This window comes from Colius striatus, chromosome 2 (assembly GCF_028858725.1).
Source record: "Colius striatus isolate bColStr4 chromosome 2, bColStr4.1.hap1, whole genome shotgun sequence".
NCBI lineage: Eukaryota > Metazoa > Chordata > Aves > Coliiformes > Coliidae > Colius > Colius striatus.
Genome location: NC_084760.1, coordinates 107980159 through 107994736, shown reverse-complemented (window position 1 = coordinate 107994736; position 14578 = coordinate 107980159). Strand labels below are relative to the sequence as shown.

The 14578-nt window shown below is 37.1% G+C and overlaps 1 protein-coding gene across 1 annotated transcript in view; it reads left to right on the top strand.

Moving 5' to 3' along the window:
* NOX3 (NADPH oxidase 3) overlaps window positions 1-10374 on the top strand; it is a 35453-nt gene extending 25079 nt beyond the window's left edge. The window contains exons 11-13 of the mRNA XM_010209601.2: window positions 5653-5799; window positions 7990-8114; window positions 10248-10374. Of these exons, the coding sequence (XP_010207903.2) occupies window positions 5653-5799; window positions 7990-8114; window positions 10248-10374 (399 nt within the window). The remainder of the gene's footprint in view (window positions 1-5652; window positions 5800-7989; window positions 8115-10247) is intronic.
* The last annotated feature ends 4204 nt before the right edge of the window (window positions 10375-14578 follow it).

The window sequence follows — 14578 nt, the reverse complement described above, 5'->3', positions numbered from 1 at the left end:
GAACAGGGGGAGAACTGATGAAGAAGAGATGATGGGTGAATTAGGGTGATGGATAAGTAGATAACAGAGGGAAAAATTAGCACTAAACATTCTCTTCCTTATCCATCACAGCAAGCGGTGACTTGTGGATGCTACAGCTTCTTTTAGCTCATTTTCCATTGTAAAAGCTGAATCAGGAACTGTTCAATATTTCACATTTAAGGACAATTGTTGAAATTGCATTGGAATGGACAGATCTCTGAGAGGGTCAGTACATATGGAGCTGATTGCACAACCAAGAGACTGATCTTTTTAAATGAAAGAGTGTTAAAACTGGCATCTTAATGACAAGCTGCCACTGAAAAAGCATCTGGGATTTTAGTAACTGAGGAGTTGAGGACAGGTTCAAATTGCCAAGGGGGATCTTTGAGGCAGAAAAAGCACTGAGAAAGGAGGGAAATAAAAAGAAAAATACGTGCTAGACGTGGGAAGAAATGTATTAGCAAACACAAAGATTATACCAGAAAAATCTTTTCCACTGCAAGGAGAGCTATATAAATGTACATACATGTTATGGATATGTATATTCTATACGTATACAAGTAAAATTATTGTTGTCATGGCTGTTGCTACCTTAAAGACAAAAGAACGGAATTTAACTATGCACTGAGAGAATATTGTATCTCAGAGTATTCATCTATAGCTTAGGGATAATCTTGGATAAATGCCTGCAAAGATAAATGCATGGTGCATTCTGCCATGGTTTTCTCCTATAGGGTTCCATTTTTCTGAATTTCTGTAAAATACAAAAGTATCACGATTTCTTTATGTCCTTTCTCTGTATCTTGGCTTCCTTATTGGTGCAGTGGGAACAGTGATGCTTATTTTTCACAAGTGTTCTGAGGCTAAACTTCATTGGTGCTTGTAAAATATTTTGAAAGGCTGTATGAAAGGTCCTGGGGAAGTTCACAGTATTACTTAAAAAATTTAACAATCATCTTAGTAAGAACGATTAATCTTAGGGTAGCTCCAGATTTTTTCTCCATTGGTTAAAAGCTTCCACTTGTGGTATAATTACAAATAATTTAATCTTCCTCAAAGTATTCAGCACTTCTTTTCTGCCGTGATGAGTACCATAGAAATGTCTATTAAGGAAATAAATAAGAGGTTTTTCTTTTTTTAACAACTTCATTTTGATTTGAGTAGAGCTATCATTACACTTATTGGACTAATATTTCTTAGTGTTGCCTACATAGGGTTGAGATATAAATACTCATAGCTTCCACATCTGCAGCTGTATAATTTTAAAAACCCAGCAAATCAGAAGGAGTACACATTTATCTAATTGATTCTTCACAATTAAATAGCCTTAGAGCCTTCATTTCCCTATCATTTCTTGTCATGAGGAAGGGCACTACTACTAGTTATGGCTGGGAAGTATCTACTAGTTTTAGTTATGCACAAAAACTATCTTCTTTTATTTTTTTCATTAGTGGTCTCATTTCTCAGATCAATTGCTGCTGAAATTGGTAAAATGATACTGATCCATCAGATAGTAGTAGTAGCAAACATTCAGTTTCTCTGTTACCCTATATAAGGACATAAGAAAGGTTCTACTGAGTGGCACGAAAGTTCCATCTAGCCCAATATGCCATCTCCAACAATAGCTCTTCTTGAAAGCTCTGAGATAACTTTCTGCTTGGAGGTCTATTCCAGCACACAGCCTTCACCACAAAACATCTTCTTCCAAAGATCTAAAAACTGGACTTTTTTGGCTGTCAAATGTAAATATCTTTCTGATTTGTGTTTGAAAAGAATTTAGAGCTGTTGCTTCAAATTTGAGGGTATTAATTCAAGCCCTGTGCTGTATTTATACAAAGGGATGCTTGTCACACTAGCCCTTAGTGCCTCATTAAGGCTGCCAAACCCCCATCCCCTGCATGCCCCAGGCTGCAGGCACTGCTGTGCCTTACCTATAGTGGCCCATCACATCAATTAATTAGGTTGCTGCAAATCTCTGATCTTTTTTTTTTTTTTTGTATACTAGAGCCCATAGGGGCCATGGAATACTCAAGAACAGGAAAAAATGAGGTTTTGTAGGTTGATGCCCACTTGCAGGTCTAAGAGGGTTTTGCAGGGAGTAGTCACGTCTAGGAGCAAGCAGGAAGAGTCAGAGATGAAGATACCTCATTTTTTACACCCCTTTGCCAAAATGTTGGCTTTGCCCAGAGCTGCAGCTCTATCTCTGTCTTCTGGGAGCAGGGAGAAACAGATGGACAGTCATCAAGAGATAATTATTAATGACTTTCCGCATGATGGAAGCTGATTTACAAAGTCTGTTCTTTGACCTTATAGGAAAGAGGTATCAGAGTTCTTGCTCTTGTCTACTGTATAAAATTCAGGATGTGGGAAACTGCATGATAAATATGCATGCACTGCAAGGGAGCAGAGCATTACAGGAATAGGTGACTACTCAAAATCCTGCATTACAGATCTGATTAATAGCAATACTGCATCTAACTCAATTTGCAAAAAGAGCACTTGGAAAATTTAAGAGAGTTTACTTGGGCAAGCCATCAAGCTGATGAATGTAGTCAATGGGTGTAGGGTGGGTGGAGACTAAGGAAACATAAATCTAGACCAGATTTTTCAGAGTCCTAAATAATTGCTGTTAGTTAATAGTATGAAGCTTACAAAAAAATATTTAATTATAGAAATGCATTGATGCTGACTTCATGCTACAGTTTTAATAAGGATTAATTTTATTGTCCATTTATTGTATTTTATACATGTGCTATGCTATGGCCAGTCAGTATAAAGAAAGGCAAACTTCTTTATAAACATCATTTATTTTAACATATTATACTAGAAATCCTCTTTGATCTAAGTGAAATGGAGACCTTTTACCACTATGTCATCCTTCTTCACTACTTCTTTTAATTCTTTTAATTCTAAGACTACAATCATGCCGAAAAATACTTGTAATCATGGTCTTTCTTCTTTGCCAAATGCTTACCACCTCTAACACATGAAAACTAGAGGCAGTACAATGAGTATCACTTCACTGGAACAGCACCAAAGATGAGTTTAAGGAATTTTTTTCACCTTCAGAAAATTACATCCTTGATAGGTCTGTGCAGAGACAGTTTGGTTGGACAGTTGTTACTGTGACAGCTAGGTCTGCAACCAGCTAAAAGCCATCCTTCAAGCTCCAGAGTCTGATATTCCAGAAATCAGTCCCCCATTTCAGAGACCACATCATGTCAACTGATGGACTAGCTTTTTTTCCTCCTTCTCTAAATGTACTTGGCTCCAAGTCCTGCCCACATGCTCCCAGTTACTACCTCTCACACAATTATTTGTTTTGAAGCACATGTCCTCTCTCCACATACGTGTTCTAAATAGACATTTCCATAAAATGAATTGATGAAGAAACTTCAAAAATAACATGCCCAAGCAGAGGTCGATGGAAGAAATTTTTCACTACAAATCAACACTCATGGTGTGATACAGACTGACAGCACTCAGCAGGCTGATTTTCAAGTTGCTGAGGATGTGGAAGAAGCATGGACTTCAGGATTCAGACACAAAAAAGCTATACAAAGGTTAAGGCTATCTATCTTATCTAGTTTCGGTAATTTAAGAAAATGTTATTATTGGTCACAAAAATGAAATGTTATTAAGTCAGTGGGCTTGCATTTCCTCATAAGCTATGCCAGTGTAAATCAGCAGCAGCCCCTCTGTAAAGCAATGGTGTTATATTTAAAGTTAAAGATTGAAACAGATAGGGGAAAAGCAAACAGATAAGATGGTTGGTACTGAGGTTCTGCAGACAGTACTGTTCCTAGGTTGTAAAAACACCCTACTTAACCCTGAATGCTTTATCTCTGCTTCCTGGGATCATACTTCATTTATATTTCTTACAGAAACCACAGATGGTCCCTTACAGTACGCTCAGATCTAGGAAACCTCTCAAATTACTGTTAGTCTCTCTCCAAATCTCCAGTGAAACGTGGTGTTACCACATTTTTCTCCCACCACCTTACCAGAAGTTTGACAACCTTGTCTATTAAATCTTCGGGAAATCTCTTTATAGCTTTATGGTTTCTTTTCTCTTTTTCACTTCAGAAGTGTTTAATATGCTTCTTTGTCTCACTGATTCTATGAAAAAGAGCTAGAAATTCCAAATCATCAGAGATCCCACAATGATTGCCTTGGAGGTGGACCTTTCAGATTACCTTTTATATTGAGGTATAATAAAAGACAGAAGGGGTGGTGAGCACAAAGAGAGATAGGTTGGAAAAAATTAAATGATTTTGCAACAAAATAAAAATCACAGTCACAATAAAAATGTTTCAACTATCCCTATGTTATAATCTTACACATTTCCCTCCATACCATTCCTTTTCCATCTGAAATGGTATATTTTTAGTTTTTCTCCATGTTTGTGAATTATTTCTTTGAAGGCACTGTAAAAATAAATACATTCAAAACTACATTGCCCATTCAAGATCTGACATCCTCTGTTCAAAAGTAATGATGGATTATGTGGCAATAGCTACAGAATTTGAGTTATAAAAATTGCAATCAAATTTGTCTTACAATTGTGGTTCAGCCAGGCATCAGGATAATGTCTGGATACACACCTAGGGATCTTCAGACATTCGTCCCCTGGGTGACGCAGGAACTCCTAGCCTGCAAAATTTATTAACTTGTACACAGGTGAGACATTTGCAAATGATCAGCAGAAGTTGTTTCTGCAGAAGTGGTCACACAGGACAATCTAATATACATAGTTAGAAGATGCTTTGTATGTAGTTAAGACGACAGATCTCAAGAGATCATATACATGCTGGAGTGGTCACAATGAGTGGTCACAATGTTTGGTTTCCCACAAAGAGCATTACAAGATGAGTTGATCCCAGCCTCTAATTTCTACCTGGGGAAAAAAACTTTAGTAACAGGCTCTCCAATCCAACAGACAACTAAAGACCTAGCATGTGGAAGAAAATGCTAGAGAAATCTGTATGGAAAAAACTAAATTTTTCACAGAAAGGAGGCTTTCAACCAATAGAAAACTACTCATGGAATAATGGTTCACTTTACTTCCTTGACAATTTTTAATTTGCAGTTTCAGGTTTCACTAGGAATTATATGCTCAAATTTCAACAAGAAATACATTAAAAAAGAAGCAGGGGCATTCTGTAGCCTGTTTTATACAGGTCATCTGAATTTAAGAATGTTAACTTTTTACCACATCAGCTGTTAACCTATGGCATAAGGTCTTGCAAAACAATATTTTCTTGCTTCAGTGCTGAATGAAATTGGAATTCCTTTTTAAACATAACTGAAAATAATTCCAAAATTTCAAAGAGTAACCAAGTTATTTTCAAGAAACACACTGTTGTGTATTATAAGTCAAAGCTGAGATGCACTGGCAGGGAGAAATGGGAAACCTGAACATTCTTCAATAGTACATTAATATATTCACTCAATGTTTAAAATGAAAATAAAATTTTTAACAGATAGAAACATCATAAAAATGATGATTAATTATGTTTAAATTTACAGTGAAGAAAAGTGACGTGCTATGTGGTTAATGAGTTGAGTCAATTATTAGGAAGTTTTATTGAAAGCTTGCTTCTTATTAATCTCTTTGTTTTTATCTGACAGGTTTATTTTTACTGGATTTGTCGAGACCCATCAGCATTTGAGTGGTTTGCTGATCTTCTGTTCCATTTGGAAGCAAAAATGGCTGAAAAAGGGAAAAATGATTTTCTAAGTTATCACATATTTCTTACTGGCTGGGATGAAAATCAGGTAATTTTGAAACTGTTACAAGTCTGAGTTAATGTACCTTGCTTTTCCAGTATGGCAACATATGGAACAGGAACAGCAGAATAAATGATGGATGAAGCAGAGAGACTAAGAACTGTAAATATAAAAACATCAAGCTATCAGTTTTCACCTCACATTTAGGAAAAGTGGAATGGAGAAATCAAGTAAATGATCTTTCCAGTCCTGTGTCTTGTCTTGAATAGCGCTGATTACCAGGTGTCTCACAAAGAAGTGCAGACTCTTTCAGTAGCTTGTGAAGGCACATTTTGTTCATGTCTTTGGAATGGACTTTAAATAGATTATGACATTCTTGTACAGAAATGTGTGCTAGTTTTGTTTACTCTTATTATTTGCCATAATTTCTGTTGTTCAAATATATGTCCAGTGCGCTTTTGAAACCTGCTGTGCTCAGAACATCTTGGCAACAAACTCAATGGCTCCATTCATGTTGTCTGAAAAGACATTTTCTCTGATTTACTTTAAAATTGTCAAGTGATAATTTCATTGGATCATCTGACCTTTACACACTTAATCTTTACACTGGGTTGATTTTGTTGAACTCAGTTTAACTTATTCAACTTAGTCTAACACTGTTTAGTAAATTCCAGTTAATTTGAGCTTCATCAACAGTAACACTTGGATGATGCTTTACTTTTCCCTTAGCAAACAAAACCAACATTCTCCCTGTTTTCTGCCTCTCTCACCATATAAATGACCAGTACTTGGATGAAGCTGAATCCAAGCAGCAATTTACACCTTCTAGTGCACCCTCCACTACTCTCAGGTGTTTACTCCTCAGACAAAACGTTTGTTTAGTGTTTTGAGCTCTTTGTAAATTCCATGTTGGCAACAGATGGTCAAACAGATATGGCACATAACTGCCTCTGCTTGGACAAGAAATTATGTTTCAACCTATTGCTCCTTGCAATGCCTCTGAGATTCCTAGGCAACTTTAATGCTGTAAGCTACAGCAAGGGCTAACACCAAAAATTCTGGAAAAGTTCCACTTAATATGAACAGAAATAGTCCATCTGCTCAGTGACACAATTTTGTTGTAAACAATTAAAAAATCCTGCAGTTCCCTACCTCCCACTCTCACCAAACACTTTAAGTTCTTTCTTAGACTATTCTAAGTCCTCATTACATTGGCCCAAATTAAAAAGAACCTTCTAGAACATGACCTTTTGTGACAATTCTGCTTGACCAGAATAATTGAGTTGTTAAGCAACATGGAAAACTCATTAGTACAAGAAATACACAATAATCCCAGGAAATGGATCTAAATGTCAGCAACTACTTCTGCAAGAGATGACAATTATGCCTAGTTCATCCTAGGGCCTGAAATAAATGCAAAGTCCATTTTTAAACTTAGCTTTCCTCTAGTAATTTCTTGACAGTGATAGTAATGATTATTACTCCTACACAATAGCAGCGCAATTAGGAGAGATGGTGGTTTTGTTTTTAAATAGATCTGGGAAGTGCTCAGATAGCATGGTAACAGAAGTAGCATAAGAGCTGAGATAGTAAATGCCCAAGAAAATCAAGTTGTTTTTTTTTCTTGGCACTTGGAACTAACCCTGCAGCTTGCTTAGTTCAGTGCTTCACCTGAGCTGGTAACACTTTCTGCACCTGTATTCATCTGAGGAGAAACGTAAAAACACCCAGGGTGTTATGCCTGCTGACTTGGTACTTCCATTGTCTTTTCCATCATCAGCAGAATGCTCTAGAGTTGCTTAAAGTGCACATAATTACTAACACTTACTGTCAAACTCTGTTGCAGCACACTTTTCTCCCTTTCTTAAACTCCAACTTGGACTAAAAATGGAATGTCACTTTAGGATATGCAATGAAGTGTAGGGTAAGGTATCCAAAGGCTGAGGTTTAGGAATCTAAGACCTGCCTACATGAGTGACATTTAGTCTCAAATCATTTCAAACATTGCTTATGAACAAATGAAACTCCTTTGAGGTCTTGGGCACTTTTAGAAGTGCTTGCTGCAATTCTAGTAATATTGTGAACTGTTGGGTACTCCTCTCCTGCCATTTGATAATTGCACAGTTTCCCTCATTAATACGTCAGTCTTTCACAGTGAAGCAGCATTATTGCTTTCTCTTCTTACTTGGAGTATATGTTGTTGACTCTAAAATTATTATCTTGTAAATTTGCCTCTAGGCTACTTACATAGCCCTACATTATGATAACAAGATGGATGCAATTACTGGTCTGAGACAGAAGACCTGCTATGGAAGGCCAAACTGGAACAATGAGTTCAAGCAACTAGCCGAAAACCATCCTAGGTAAGGCAGGCTGGCTTCTAATCTTGTTAGGTAACTCTTCTCTCAGCATAAACAGTAGGAGAAGGGGAGGGAAAACCTTTCTAAATGACCCTTTTAAAATAATTTAAGGCTTTTGCTGTGTGGAAAGAAGATTTATGCTTAATGAAGCTTTTAATGAAGAAATCTCGGAAAGAGAATGCCAATAAAATCTAATTTTTGGACAAGAAAATCTAATATTTAGAAGTATTTCAATATCCTGGCCTTTGTCCAGATATAATTGAAACACACAATCCAATTACTGTTCTGCACAAAGGACAAAGTAGCATTAATTTCCCTTGAAGATGGTTATTAAAGAGATAAACTGTGATTTTTTTTCTTATGATGTCAAGGATATGTTTGTTCCTCTAACATATTTGGCTACTCTTGCAAGACTATGCTGTTCGGTTATTAGTTCATCTCTGCTGGCAAAGACAGTTCATTTGAACTTAGTGGATTCGCTAGTGGTCTGAGAAAAGCTTCTTTGTTCCTGAAACCCTTTGAAGCGAGAATTTGAAATATTTTGTGTTCAACAGTAGAAAATTCCAGAATCTTTGTGACTCTTTATGATTTCCAAACATTTATCTGCTGATGCAAAAATAAAGGCTTGCACCTGGGAGACGGGGATACAAAACTAAAAAGAAGAAAACTTTTTTTTAAAGATGAAAAAGACCCGAGAAGAAGCTGAAAGGGAGGAGATGAAAGAGAATACAGTAAGCTACAGAATACCATAGAATTGCAAAAATAACAGTAATAGAGAAAGCACTTGATGGAGGTCAAAATAAATACAATCAGGGAACACAAAAGATTAAAAACAGAAAAAGGTCAAGACTAGAAAACAGGATTTTTGAAAGACTTCTTATAGGGATTCTACTGCAGAGAGTTTTTAAAGTTGCATTACTTTTAAAGAAACGTTAAATTACATTTAAAGAAACATTACTTTTTGTTACTTTTGTTAAGTACAACTGAGTAAAAAATGTTTTTCTGATGCTCAGGGAGAGAGATGGGCATTCACTTTCAATACTAGATCTTGTGGTAGTTTCTTAGAAAGCTAATGCTAAAGTGACAGAAAAATCTTCATTGGCTTCTGAATCTAGACCATGCTTATGTTCATTGTTGAAATTTACATGAAATAAGGATTCTTGAGGACAAGAAAGAACCCTACTTTCTCTTGCTCTGAATTACAGAAGGTTCAAGAGGCAAAGAAACTCTAGAGTTTCTACTGTGTGATGGAACAATCAGCTTTTTTGAATTGTACAAATTTTGGATCTCTGAATCTAGGTGCACAATTTCACTTAACTGCAACAGTGTCTTTTAGCAGGTTAGCAGGAATATACCATTCCAAGTTAAAACCAGTGTAATCGAGCTCCTGAGCATTCAGGACATTACTTCTGCTGACTATGGCTTGTTCTCCAAAATCATATCTATAGTCCCTACTTTCCAGGAACAAACTTTTTGAAACTCATGCTGTCACTTGTTATTTGCACCTTGTTTATGTACAGTGACCTTTCCCCGTGAGCACAACAGATGTGCATATCTGTGTGTACGTATGTATGTTAGCAATATATACCATGTACTTACAAGCAAACTCGTTAAGGAATTTTACAGCAAGTTCCAAGGGTTACAGCTCCCTATAACAGACTTGTATGTTTATGAACATAATTGTTTGTTACATTGGTTATGTTTTTATTTTATAAGAACTGCCTACTCACAAAGTTTATTATTAAATCAGAGACTTAAAAATTGTCTGTAGGAAGACAAGTGTTAAAATGAGGAGAACAAAAAGAAAAAAAAAAAGAAAGAAAATTCAGAAACAACTGAGAATGAAAAAGTATTGAACATTTTCAGTCTAAGCAGTGTGTTAGGTCTCTGAGTAAAAAAAGCTATGAAGATCAAAACCAGCAGATTACCATTCAACAACCTCTAGCGTAGCAATATAAATAAACACTAAAGTATTAAAACAATTATACCATAATAATTTGTGAAAACACCAAAATTTTTTTCAAATTTATTTCTCAAAAAGTCATTTCAAAAGATTCCAAGCCAGAGGCAGCCAAAAGGTACAGTCTATCAATTTACTCTGCTACTCTCATGTTTTTGTTGTTATTGCAATTACAGCAACAGTATCGGAGTATTCTTCTGTGGACCCAAGACTCTCTCTAAGATGCTTCAAAAGACATGCAACTCATACTCATCAGTTGATCCAAGAGGAGTTCAATTTCACTATAACAAAGAAAGTTTCTAGGCTGTACTTCTTAACTGTATAATAGATATTACCAAACTGTGTATTTTTTCCTCACCTTTTGTCTTCTACTCATTTTGCAGCGCTCAGTACAGATATTAGGAGTTGTAAACTGACGTAGATGCATCGACATCAGCACAAAAATAGCCATCCTATGCCCAACTAAATTTTAGACCCCATTCATAGGCTTTCCTTCAAAGGATTTAATGGGTGATTCTCCATTGCTTACTTAATGATGCTATGAACTGATCTACATATGTGTGAAAACAAACACAAACCACTGACCTTTTAAGAAAAAGGTATGAGTAAGTAATATAAGATGTAAGTATTACATCTAGAACTGCACCTCACTGCTGTGTATGAACAAACTACTATTGCTGCTGATACACTCCTGTTGCTTAAATCATGTCCAGAAATTCAAAGTGTTTTCCTTCCTGATAGTCTGATTTTGTACTTCTTATAGTCTCCCAATGTGCACTTATCCACACCACGTTTTGTGCTGTGGCAATTCTATCTGTATAAATACTGTCCAACAAATTCCTTTTGCCCCACTGAACCATGCACCATTTAGACCTGACATTTTTGCAAAGGTCATAGCTGTGCATGCCATAAGCTAATGTGTTCTGAGGGTTAATATGTTAAGGAAAATTGGGAAACTTTTGCACTCAGCAAATGGATCTCCTAAGATGTGCAACTGAAATTGTGGAAAAAAAGTTACCCAGCTTCATGGATACTGAAGAATGAGCTTTAAAAGATACAGAATCACAGACACATGACAAAGCGACTGAGGTGGGAAGGCACTCTGGAGATCATCTACTCTAAACCTCTTGCTCAGCTGATTCTGTAAAGATAGGAGTGACCTACATTCTTCTAGCCTTCAAGAATCTTCTCCCATTGCCATAACTATTCAACGATATGAAGAGTGGCATGGATTTGGTTAAAAGTTCCCTAACCTGATCCTGAGGCTAAGTCTGAATTGCTTCAGATTTTCACAGACATGCCTCAGATTCCTGGGATCTTTGAAGGTCACCTTTACCTGTAAAGACTGAGGTGAAAAAGGCATTGAATACCTCTACCTTCTTCGTGGCCTTATGAAACAGCTCCTCTGCCACATCCAGCAGCAGATCAACATTTTCATAGTCTTCCTTTGGCTCTTCATACATGCATAGCAGCTCTTCCTCTTGCCCTTCACTTTTCTCATCAGATTCAACTCCCAATGGGCTTTCACTTCCCTAACCCCATCCTTGTATAGTCAGTGTCTCTAGTTTTTCCCTGTATTGCCTATCCCTTCTTCCACCTCTGTATCCCTCCTTTTATGCTTGAGTTTTGTCAGGAGGATTTGTTCATTCATGCAAGCCTCCTTCCACCTTTGCCTGACTTACTCCACAGCACGAAGGAGCACTTTCAAACTTGAAGGAGAGAGTTCCTGTAAATCCTCTAGTTGTCCTGGTCTCTCTAGGACCATAATGCATGGGATCCTTCAAAGCATGGAATTTCTCCTGCGTCCTCCCCTTGCCATGTGTGTTAGTGTACAGGCACTTCAGAAAGACATCTAGTCACATGTTTTTTCCAGAAGAGGTGTTAGAACTGTCCTGTAGGCATTTTGGTTTTTTGTGTAGATACTCTTGAGATAGAAGACAGGCTTCTTCTACCTTGTTTTGTTGGCTGCAATGTCTCTGCACATCATCCCACACACTTTGCTTGTTGCTCCAGTCCACCACTTCTTCTCTTGATTGTTGGTCATCCACTCCCTCCCAGACATTTCTAATGTAAAGCTCTTGTCGCAGGCTGGCCAGCCTTTGCCTCACTGCAGTAGGTCTCATGTCTTCATAACTGCCCTTGATCCTTAGAGGAGGTCTCATGGTCGGAAAACCAGGTCTCTGTTCTCAACACTGGCTGCACAATCACCTACTGACTTGAAGGATCCATGCCCGTCAAGTTCCCCATCATGCTGAAAAGTCTTTTGTTATGTTGGTTTTTCAATAATTTCTAATGGTGCAGGAGTAACTATATTTGCCTGCTGTTCTGTCATATGACAAGTTGAAAACCTTGAGAATGATGTATGAGTGTAAAACGCATCCATACATATATTGCTGCTTAGCATTTTTAACAAAGTCTAATTCATATCTGCGCTTCATTTCTTCACATCTGTTTCTTTTCTTCACATCTGTGTTTCTTTTTTTTTACATCTGCCTTGTAACTGATCCAGCCTTTCCTCATAGGTCACAGACTGTGTTGCTCAGACTAATTATTTGTGCTCTGGTATAATCACATAGCACTGAGGTAGGTATAAAACAGTAAGTTGTCTTTTCACCTCTGCAAATCTTCTCAGCCTTCTGCTGGGAGTCTTGAAATACAACTGAGGTGAGTTGCGGAGCTGCTGGAAATGCTGTTGTCCAATAACTATGTTTCAAAGAACCCATCAAGAGCCCATTGAGTTTTCCTTCGAGCCACATCTAACAGGATGAGACTAACATAAAGCTATGCATGCCATCTGTAAAACCACTGATGCTTTCTCCAAGAGAAGACCGGTTAGGTCAGCGAGCCTTGCAGCACCTTTATGTGAAAGTAGTGAAACAATGGCCTTCATGGGACCTGAACCTTTACTCATCTTGTAGCTGTCACTATTACTAGAGCTGCCATGGTCATAGGTCCTATCCTCTAAAAGCAGTCCTTCTCTCACAATTTTGTATTGCTCATCATTGACATCTGAGTATATCATTGTCACCACCCCAGGCCTGATATTATCTTCCACTTTCAAATAGTATTTGTACTTTCCTTTATGACTTTAGCATTGCTAAGCACATGGAGCACAGGATAATTCCAGAATAAATGAGAAACATTTTGGTTTTAAATGGGAATGTTGTAATATTCACATAGGCTAGAAAAGTGAGGAAAATATTTCCCTATTTCCCAGTGCACAGAGCTAAAGAAAAAACTATATTCCAGTTGGATTGAGGCTTAACAGAGTTCATTGGGGTCACATAACACATTTACCCAGTCACACAATAAAAATGGGAGGCAGAAAATATCCTGTGTATGTCAGCACTCAAATAAGACAAATGACAATGTTATATGTGTATACTTAAACACACACACAAATGCCCACTGGAGAGGACATAACTCTACTTACAAAAGGAACAGAGAAAAAGAAAATTATGTCATAAAATACTCCAATGTAATTTTATACATCTTCTATTAGGGGATACAGTGTGTTTGAACTGAGATTATTCTACAAGATACAGTTGTATTATTATTAAGTTTAGGGCAATGCATCTTTGTTTTAAAATTGTTGAAGTTTTTTTAAATGCCTGCCTATGTGAAATGATTAATGCGGTGCATACTGTGTAGCAGCAGAGACAGTGGAGAATTAGAGCCTCTGCCAGTTCACCTAGAGGCATTTATCTTTTATTTTTTCCCTGGTGCCCGTGCTGAGCCTCAGGGTAAGCTGACACATTTTTTAATATAAATTAAGTTGGGGTTTTTTAATGTGTGTTGAAAATCTTGAAGGAAATGAGAAATGTGTGTAGGCACCAATACCAGCTGCCATTGCATGAAAGAAAGAGGTGACAATTTCCTGCAGATTCTGAATGATTGTTTTAATGGGGTTGGATCGGAGGTAACAAGCACAAAGATATTGTGCTGCCAGAAAAACAGGATCTGTTCTCCCCCTAGCCTCATGCAACAAGATGTAACATTTAGCTTCTGGCTCAACACAGCATCTCTTCACTGCTTTGATTTATTCCCACTTTTGCAAATCACTGTGGTATGCTACAGGAGATGCATTTAGAGCCCTTGTTATAGTTCATTGAGTAGCACTGCTGTTATCACCACCAGAGGAGAATTTCACTTGTATTGGGACTGAGTGACCTAGAATAAAAGAAAAATAATAATAATTTTAAGAAGAAGTGGGGAGGTTTGTTGGACTAGGATGAAACAGCATTTAGGCTGAATGAAAATCCCTTTATTACAAATACAATTTAAATCAAAATGAGAACTAGGAAGATTTGGCTTCCTGCCTTGTTTTGAATAACACTGAGCACACAACAGCTATGATAATGTGAGTGCATATGTAATGACTCTATTATTATGTTTATATATGGAAACATCATTCACTGTCAGGGAAAATGAAAGATATCTTCATGGATTTGTCCATTCAGCTTCTTCAGCAGGAGGTGTTCAGCATTGTATAGGAAAATATTATTAA